The sequence below is a fragment of the Mandrillus leucophaeus genome, unplaced genomic scaffold, assembly GCF_000951045.1.
Source record: "Mandrillus leucophaeus isolate KB7577 unplaced genomic scaffold, Mleu.le_1.0 Scaffold49, whole genome shotgun sequence".
Lineage (NCBI taxonomy): Eukaryota > Metazoa > Chordata > Mammalia > Primates > Cercopithecidae > Mandrillus > Mandrillus leucophaeus.
In genome coordinates this window covers 405,477-415,545 of record NW_012105253.1, presented here as the reverse complement: position 1 = coordinate 415,545, position 10,069 = coordinate 405,477, and the positions used below count along the sequence as shown (strand labels likewise).

At 47.8% G+C, this 10,069-nt stretch overlaps 1 protein-coding gene across 1 annotated transcript in view; it reads right to left on the bottom strand.

Moving 5' to 3' along the window:
* Positions 1-1,163: 1,163 nt before the first annotated feature.
* The window catches only part of KIAA1147 (KIAA1147 ortholog), a 26,766-nt gene continuing 17,860 nt past the window's right edge, over positions 1,164-10,069 (bottom strand). The window contains exons 4-8 of the mRNA XM_011995437.1: positions 6,524-6,642; positions 5,430-5,561; positions 5,147-5,297; positions 4,485-4,553; positions 1,164-3,175 (exon numbers count right to left, since the gene is read on the bottom strand). Coding sequence (XP_011850827.1) covers positions 2,980-3,175; positions 4,485-4,553; positions 5,147-5,297; positions 5,430-5,561; positions 6,524-6,642 — 667 coding nt within the window. The 3' untranslated portion in view covers positions 1,164-2,979. The remainder of the gene's footprint in view (positions 3,176-4,484; positions 4,554-5,146; positions 5,298-5,429; positions 5,562-6,523; positions 6,643-10,069) is intronic.

Below are 10,069 nucleotides of genomic sequence, written 5' to 3'. Positions count from 1 at the left end.
TAATTCATTGCAATCATAATTTACTGAGGACTGTAGCGGTCCCAGGTGGGACACTGACACTGGAATTGTCTCTACCAGGCAGAGGGAATGTTTCATGTTTAAAGCCCAAGCAAATTCTAAACACATAATTTGGGCCATACTTTTATTCTGGTAGGGGATAAGCCCTACCATTTGGAACTCCTTGTGGAGAGTCCTAAGCCAGGAGCCAACTGGACATTTTCCCAAAGGCTGAGTAGTATCATCTGCTGAGCCCACAGGATTGAAAACACCCCCTTGAACAGGCCTTTGTCATATTTTACATGGACACCAACAAGCCCCAAACCTGAATTCTCCTCCCACCTGGAATTTCTTCTGACTTAGGAACAACAGGGCAGACCAGCCAGCGTCTCAGCTCAGCAATTATTTCTCAACTGGCTCATGTTTCGTTTCACAGTGTGGCATGAGGTCAGGCTGAAAGCTTCACAGGAGAACTAGGCCTGCTCAGGCAGGCCAGGGCTGAGGCCCAGCAGGAGATAGTGGCAGAAGGTATCACACCACAAGTTTCCAACCCTCCTCCAGGAGGCCAATGGTAATCATAATGCCCGCCCCTAAAGAGCTTACAGACCTAGAAGTCTGTGAACGATGTTCAGCACTTTCTTCTGAACAAAAGCAGATGGTTGCTCAGAAAATATTTCACTGCCTCACTGGCACATTCTCCTTTGTGGCCACCCATACCCTGGCCCTCTGCATGAGCGGGAGGGTGGACTGAGACAGAAAGCTACCGAGACAAGCACAAAGTTAAGGGAACCCAGAAGCCCTGACTCACCATTCACAGGAAAATGCAGGAACTTCATTCTCACCCTGCTATGTTTACACCAGCACTTCTGAGCTTGCAGTTAAACCCGCAGAGTGTTTGCATATAGAAGGCTCGGAGCAGAAGTGCCTAAAACAGCTCCTCCTGGCAGATTCCCTAATTCCAGAAAAAGGTCTTCCTGTGTCCTCTAGGAGAATCAGACCTTTCCTTTCACTCCTGCTCCTGCCTCTAACCACCTACCCCCAGCTTAAAACACCCTGAACCTCAGGATACCATGAAAAGTAACCATTAGCCTTAAGTTAGAAAGGACCCCTCAACCCTTGAGAGGCAAGAGGAGGGGTTGTGTGTAAAGGAGAAAAAAAGATGAGTCTTCAACCTCGAAACACGGATGTTTTTTTCTTTTGTAAACATCTACATTACTGAAATGACAGCGACCAACACTGCAGAGGAGACGTGTATTAGCTGTACAGTTTACATTTCAATGCCCAAACTTATTTATATATTTACATAAAGATGCTACCTTGATTAATCAATGTCTATTTGCATGTCCACGTGTGAATTTCTTCAGTTTTGATATTCCATATGAAGGAGCTACAGTGAAAATACTTTTGAATAAAGCAGTGAACCCTAAGCACCTTATCTTGAGATGAGATGTGTGACCCACCATTTGAATGTTATTTCTCTCTGCCGTGTATGTTAGTCTGGCTGGGTCTTGGTCACAGATGTAGATGCACTGACGGCTATTCCCATAATCGAGCCAGGCGGGAAGGGGGAAGAGGAAGACATTATTTGTCACCAGCAACCCAGTATCCCAAGTCAAAATTCTCAATCATGGCTAAGAAGGCCTAAACTCAACCCACAGGAACTGGCTTTCTAACTGGTTGACAAACACGTAAGCTGCCCTCCTGCAAAAGCCAATCAGAGGACAGGCAGGTGAAAATGGGACCCAGCCTAGAGCAGAGCACTTCAGAAGAGAATGGATAAATCCATCAGTGATGCTCGGGGCTTCCTGACCACTGTCCTGGGTGAAGGCACTGCCACATTTTCTCTCAACAAATCTGTTATGTCCCTGGATCCAAAGATTTAGCCTAAGGAATGTCACCTCTGCTAAAGAAAAGTGTGTTTGTGAGGGGTCCAAAATGATGAACGGTCTTGTTAGCATCATGCTCCACCCTCTGAGTTAACCAGCTCAGATCCTTGCTAGATTTCGGAATCCAGAAAATCTGTGTTGATTCAGAGTTGCTACTGCTAATGCCTCCAGAGAACTCATGTCCAGATGAAGAGACTTAGAGTGACTTCTCCATCCTGTTCGAACTTCAACTGCTCTATCCTCCAGCAGCCCAAACTTCAGCCTTTAAAAATACCCCTTACTCCAAGAGCATATTGAACCCTTAAGAGACTAAATTGGAAAATTAATTTGCTTGCAAGCTCCAAGGCCAGCACTGGCCCTTAACAGTTCACCAATTCATCCCAAGAGGAGGGGTTTAGAGAAAGAGGAACATTACTTGCATGGCCACCATGAAGTTACTTTGAGGAAGGTTTCACGGCTTCAATCTACAATTTTAGTCTTCAGCTCACTGATAAGCAACCTCTGTCATTCTGACCGTAAGATAAGCTCCCATTTGGTGTCAGAAACATCCTTTTTTCCTTCTTTGTGGTCCCTACTCAAGTAAACAGAGAAGACATAAAGTTGCCCCAGTGAACAAGAAAAGGGATTTGATCCCAAGACTCCTAGAGCTACTAAAAACTTTAAAAGATCATCCGGTCTAGTTTCTGCCTTTAGGCAGATGAACATCTTAAAGCCACAGAGGACAGATGGTTGTCTTATTCTCAAATACGTCAAGGGACAAAGACCGCACAAACTTTCTGAACAGTGCATCCCAATATTTCCAGAGCTCAGCCCACTCCTAGTGATACAACTCCTATGACCAAGCCCAAAGGACCAGCAGCTCTGGGAGAAAGTGGCAGATTCCAATATCCTAACATGGCACGACACTAAACCAAGGCGATCTCACCTTATCTCTAGGGAAAAGGGCAGAAAGGAAATTGCAAAAATTATGTTTGTTGGAAAGTATAAACAATATTCCTTCGTGTCAACTTCATAAAAAATGAGGCCCTCTGGGGGCCTGGGGTGAACTCCAGGCTGCTGACATCCCACATGAAGCGGCTCCCAGTCCTGTTGGCTCCTACGGGCAACAGGGGTTGTCGATGACTAGCATGACATCAATGCCATAGGCCTCCAGCAGGTCCAGGAGAAAGCTCCGGTCTCCTTGGGGGTCTAGGCCCATGCCCCGGGCATGCTCTGCTGTCAGAGTTTTGTCTTGACTGGCAGACACCTCCAACAAAGTCTGAAATATCCGGTTGTTTTGTTCTAGGAAAAATCTGCATTTAGAAGACAAGACACAGGAAAGGAAGGGGGAAAAAAAACTCACTAGATAATCCACATATGGGGAACCAAAACTATACTGTTGTTTAATGTACTTTCAGTGGATTCGCAGGTATCTTAAAACAAGAAAAGAGTAAGAGTTAAACAGTTATTCAAGTGCTACTAAAGTTAGCAAAGAAACCATTTGGCACTAATTATGGTGTGATTAGGGAAATCTCTAAACAAGATGGCCTGTCAAAATCCATTTTCCTGTTGAGGGAAGTGACTGGGGTTGAAACACAGCCTGAGAAGAGGCCCCCACACACTGCTTTCTCTTTCTGCTCAGTCATAGGAGGAAGCAAAAATTCAACACCACCAACAAAATGAACATGAGCCAACATTACCCTTGGGTGTTTGCTCTCCCTTGATGACTCTCTGGGAGGAGTGAGATGCACAGATCAGGATTTAAAAGTCACTGCTTTAGAGTGCTTTATGAACAAACAAGCCCCGTTCAGGACAGCGCTCACTGTCTAGTTAGACTAGACAGTCCAGCCCCATGCAGCTCTCAGGTCTGCAAAGTGCCCGGTACCTGAAGTGGCCCTGGGTGCTCAGGAATTTCAGACACAGCGGTACATGTCATACTGGATGAGACTGTGGCTGTGCTCAAGCCTCAGATACTTTCCACCTAAACAGGATGTAGGTTTTAGGAAGTCCACTATTAGAATCAAGATGCTGCACCTTTGTAGAAATGCCCACATTAAGTTTTCAACATCAAACCACAACCTCAGCCCTGGAAGACCAAAGAGGAAGCTGGGAGAATTCAGCTCACAGCACAGAAGGCTACTGCACCCAGCTGTCTAGGAATGAAGTCAGTGCTGTGAGGTGGAAAGGCCCTGCCTGGTTCCTACCCCTACGGGGCAAAGAGATTTCATTTGATTCAAGAATTAAAATTTCAGATTATCCCATAACACTCAGTGCAAGGAACTACTCTATTCAAAGGAGGCAATGGAAAGGAGAAGTCCCTGAATCCTGAGGGACAGACAGCTTCTATGCAGTGGACATCCTTGATGTAAAAGCCCAACAAGAAAAGAAACACTAAGACTCCTGTTTTCTCTTAAGGGCCCTGCTTCTTTCCGTAAGTCCTCTGGGTTCCCCCAATGGCATTTCAGGGCTCAGGTTTGCCTCTGTAAGGAGCCTGGCTCTAAGTGCCCTTGGCAGCAATAAAGGGCATCCCTGGTCTGCAGTGAGTGACATGGGAGGGATGCAGGTCACTCGGTGCTGAAGGGATCCTCAGGGAGACCCCACGCCCATGGCCCCAGGACTCACAGCACGAAGAGGTCCTCTTCACAAGGGTTGTAGTCTTCTTCTACCTCCTGGGAGTACAACAGCATCTGCCTGTTGGGAAGGAGAGAACCATGAGACTCTGGTGCAGGTACCAGGACCCCAGTCACAGGTGAGGCCTCAGCCAGGCATCTTCAATGGGCCACCACCTCCCAGGAAGCAGCACCAGCCAGGAAAGGGATCAACAGGGTTTGGACTCAAAATTCCTGGGGTCCAGGGCCAGTTCTGCCCCTGGTAATCTTAGGCAAGTAACAATCTTTCCTAGTTGTCTATCAGTGGGGGATGATGATAACATTTATTTCATAGGATCACCAGATTATTGAGAATGACATCAGATACATATAAGCAAGCTTCTAATACAGCGACCAACACAATGAAGGTGCTCAGTCAAGGTGCTCAGATTCCAAAGTCCATGAGAAGAAAGAAACCAGCACCGTGGATCTACTCCCCTCCTATCAGGGCAGCATACAGGGAGCCTGGCCTCTTCCACTGCAGGCCTTCCCTTCGTTTCCATCTCCATCCCAGGCAGCATGGAGACTGGCAGAAATGCATCAGGGAAGGGACAGAAGACAGGCTTTGCAGAGACCCCATGCTGGGGCTGCCCTGAGGAGGGTGGAGCCCCTGGTTCTCCCCGTAGCTGCCGCTACCTCTGCTCATTGAGCCGGCGGTACTTCTCCCTGTCAGCGCTGTTGATCTTCAGCAGCGGCTGCAGGTGGTCGTGGTGCGTCTTCACGTTCTGGTTATCCACGTAGACGTCATACAGCTCCCGCTTCTCCTCAAATATCTTCTCTGTGGTGCCTGTGGAACCCGGGGTTAGAGAGGCGGGAACCCACCCGACCCCACTGGGAAGCAAGGCTCCCAGGAGCCCCGCGTCTGGCAGGAGCAGGGCTGGGACCTGAGGGAAAGATGAGGGGAGGGCCCCGTACTCACAGGCCACATAGGACACCTCTACCTCCAGGCTCTCGATGTCGGCCACGTTCACGTAGAAGAAAGGCTTGGACTCAGGAATGGTGCCCCCGATGCCAGGCAGTGAAACGTTGGCCAAGCAGCAGCAGCAGTACACTGTGGGGACAGAGGAGGTGAGCGGGGAGGGTCTGCCCCTCCACCCCCTTCCTCCCTTGAAGCCTGCAGCTCAACACCTCTGCTCTAGGCTATCTGGTGCCTCAGGAGCCAGGCGGTCCTGGCATTCGGAGGGGACTGGAGGTAGCAAGCCTCTTTAGGTCCCACAGGAGAAACTGATCCCTCAAGGTGACGTCAGCAACATGCTTCCCAAACCCAGTCAACATTTCTCAGTCTCTCTCTAGCTGGTCTTGCTTAGAATTTGACCTTGTCAGAACTCCGACCTCTATAACCCTTGTGTCTTCTGGTTCCCCCTTCTGCCTGTCCCTCCCCAGTCCTTTCTGTCCTTCCACCTTTCTGGTCCACCTCCTGTGTCTGGAACACCCCTCCACACTTGTACTTTCCCCAGGTAATGCTGTCCATCTCAGATATGAGTGCAGAAATAATCTATCTCCCTCAAATCTTTATCTCCAGCTCAAACGCCCACAGGTCCTGACCCAGCTATGCAGGGTGGGCGGACACCCCTGCTGTGAAGGTCTCAAGGCAGCACACCCTCATCACATCCCACACTAACCTTTTCAAGCCAGCCCCCGGCTGCTCCTCAGTCCCCCATCTGGTGGCCCCACCACCCTTGTTATCCTAGACTCTTCCGTTGCAGCCTCACACACATCAGAACCTTTACAATCCAATCTGACAAGTTTTGTCCAGTTTCTCTAAAATACATCTAGAATGCATCTTCTCTGCTTTAATCCAGACCCTAATCTTTGGCCACGCCACTGATGTGTCATCCAACCCATCTTCTACATTGTCACCAGCGTTCACAGCCAATCAGGTCATTCCTGGGCTTAAAACCCCATCCCCCTGATGTGGCCCAAACTCTTCCAGACTTGATCAGTGACAGAAAGACTCAAGCAGTTTCTGCTCCAGGGATTTAAGCAGCACCCCTGACTCTGGCTTCTGGTTACCTCTATAGCACACCACGCCCACAGGTGGGGGAGAAAATATCAAAATGCGCTTTCGAAGTAAGGCAAATTTCCAGAGGATGAGGATCTGTTCTCCAAAGAACTTTATGAACTGAGACATGCAGCCAGCTGGGTGTGTGATCTGAAAAAATTGAGGGGAATAGGGAGGAGAAAGAGTGAGGAACAGCTTGTTAGAAATAGAGCTAAAGGTATCTAATCCTCACCTCCAAAATTCTGAAGTCCATCCAAACAGATACATTAAAGGATGCTTATTTCCACACAAAATGATGTTTTTCACTTTAAAAGTCTTACCTTTAAACTGGATTTCTGTAATACAACAGCTCCCTGATACACTGATGTTTGAGTTTAGAGATCATTCTTTTACTCAGGAGAACAATGCAAAGAAAACAAAGCTAAATTTAAATTTTAAAAATCAGAATAAAAGCATCTCTGAAGACACATTCTGCTTCAATAAGAAAACTCAACTTGAAAACATTACTAAGCACTGTAAGTAATAACACAATGAGCAAACAGTCCCCAGTCAGATCCCAAATCTACAGGACTACTACTGTGCAAAGTGAAGTGTCTGCAGAAGTCACAGGTAGGAAGGAGCCCCTGGCATAATCCCTGCTACACTTCACCTCTGACCACCCTTCCTTCTTTTTCTGAGATGGAGTCTCACTCACTCTGTCACCCAGGTTGGAGTGCTGTGGCGTGATCTTGGCTCACTGCAACCTCCACCCTCCTGGGTTCGATTTTCCTACCTCAGCCTCCCAAGTAGCTGGGATTACAGGCATGCACCGCCAAGCCCAGCTAATTTTTGTATTTTTAGTACAAACAGGGTTTCACCACATTGGCCAAGCTGGCTTTGAACTCCTGACCTCAAGTGATTCACCCACCTTGGCCTCCCAAAGTGCTGAGATTACAGGCATGAGCCACCACGACTGGCCCCACTCTTCCTTCTGACACTAACTGGCAACCCCTGAATTGCCTTCTGGGAACCCTGAGCCAAGGAGTATCATAATCATAGGGGTTAAGAGCATAAGCTGTGATCCCAGGAAGACCTGAATTCCAATCCTGGCCCTGCCATTTACTAACAGGGAGATCTGGAGAAAGTTAGCTGATGTTTTCAGTTCACTATCCTTAACTGTGAACTACGGAATCATCACTTACCTTGTAGGGCTATAAGGACTGCCTGAGACAAAACATGAAATAGCACATAAAAACAGCCAAAGCTATTTTTAGAACAGAAAGGCTTCAAACCCCAGGCCTCACAAACCCCGTAAGCTTTGTGAAAGGTCACTTCCATGCCAAAGTGCCAGAAGTAAGAGCTCATCACCCATCAGGGAGGCAGGCAAGAGCACTTCTGAGAGAGGCACCGACTCCCAGGCTGCCGGCTAGGGTTTAACAACTACCAGCCTTCGGGGGCACCTACACCCGAGCCTCAGGGCAGCCTCTGCACTCCGCCTGTCCAGGTCAGGGCTGTCCTGGGCCCTCCGAAGCTGCATCTGCAGTACCCAGAGAGGATATCCCTTTCCAAGGCATCACTCCTGCACTGATACCATTTCCCTACCCCATGCCAGGATAAAGGCAACCTTGCGCTGAGCATGCCATTTGCCACCCATGCCTACTCCTCTGCCACTACATCCCAAATCATGAGGAGGAGAGGCACCAAGTGACCAAGGCTGGTTGCATCCCTCCAATCACTATCTCTCATCAAAGTCTTAACAGCAATCAGATAGGAAAGGGCGCCAAAGCATGCCCCGGTTCCTCCCAGCTTTCCCACTGGTTATCTTCAAGCGTCCAACTTGTTCTTCCACCACATGGAGGCCAGGCAGGGCTCGCCCAGCGTATATTTTATAGGTTAGTGGGAGAAACAGGTAAACAAGCATTTAAAATACAGCCTGATGGGAGCCGTGATGGGAGAAGAATGGGGGTTGGTGGAGCAAACCAGAGGTGCCTCATCCCACTCTAGGACAGACAGAAAAGACTTCCTGGGGGAAGTGATGTTGAAGCTTTGACATAAAGATGAATCTGAGGCTGGGCGCTGTGGCTCACGTCTGTAATCCCAGTACTTTGGGAGGCCGAGGTGGGCAGATCACAAGGTCAGGAGTTCAAGACCAGCCTGGTCAACATGGTGAAACCCCATCTCTACTAAAAATACAAAAAATTAGCTGGGTGTGGTGTCGTGTGCCTGTAATCGCAGCTACTTGGGAGGCTGAGGCAGAAGAATCACTAGAACCTGGGAGGCAGAGGTTGCAGTCAGTTGAGATCGTGCCACTGCACTCCAGCCTGGGCGACAATGCAAGACTCCGTCTCAAAACAAACAAAACAAACTGAAAAAACAGATGAATCTGAGGGAAGGTGTTCACATACAAAGGCGTGCAGGTAAGAGGGAACATGGCCCTTCTTGGGACCTGCAAGTAGTTCAGGTCCTGTGCCCAGCCCATGCCAGGAAGCACTGCCCATAGGACCACCTCTTCTCTTCTAAAAGAGTCAGCTCTAGAGACTTCTCACCCCTCCTCACTTTACCAGGCTCACTGCACATGCAACAGAAATTTCTCCTGCTTTCATTGACATCTCTTTCCCTTTTTCCAGCCTTGTTTCTCTGTGGCCTTTACAGAGATCTCTCTTTCCTTGATGTCTCCAGTGTGTACCTTCATGTTTTCCCTCCAACCTTTCAAGTCCATACTCCATCCTCTTTTCACTCCAATTTCTTTTTACTCCCTAACCTCTGTCAGCTCATAGCAGGCTCTGATAAGACCCACGCCTGCCACTAGGGAAGCCCTCCACTCCTGGGGCCCAACCCTCCTCCCCTATATCCCTCTCCCACTCCCCCATTTTCCTAAGGGGAGCATTTAGCAGCCACATCTGGATCTCTCAGAGAGGTCTTCCTGTTCCCTCTGCTTCCTTTCCAGTTTATTTTCTTTCCCTCTGAAACAGTCCTATATCTGACTCCTACATTAAAAGTCTACTTCTTTAAAGTTGTTTTTTTTTTTTTTTGAGAGGGAGTCTTGCCCTGTGGCCCAGGCTGGAGTGCAGTGGCGCTATCTCGGCTCACTGCAACCTCCGCCTCCCGGGTTCAAGCAATTATCCTGCCTCATCCTCCCAAGTAGCTGGAATTACAGGCGTGCGCCACCATGCCTAGCTAATTTTTGCATTTTTAGTAGAGACGGGGTTTCACCATGTTGGCTAGGCTGGTTTCGAATTCCTGATCTCATGATCCACCCACCTTGGCCTCCCAAAGTGCTGGGATTACAGGCATAAGCCGCTGTGCCCAGACTAAAGTTTTTCTTTATACGTGTGTTCATGTTGTAAAAATTCATTGAATTATATACATATGATTTTTGAACTTACTTCTTTAAAGTTTTATATTTCAACAAAAAGCTTAATGATATATATACGTTATTTTCCATACATGACAATCATATATACTATTTTTGAACTTATTCCTATTAAATGTTATATTTCAATAAAAACTGAAAGATATATTACATTATTTTCCATCCATGACAAGTATTATACATGCTATTTTTTTTTTTTTTTTTT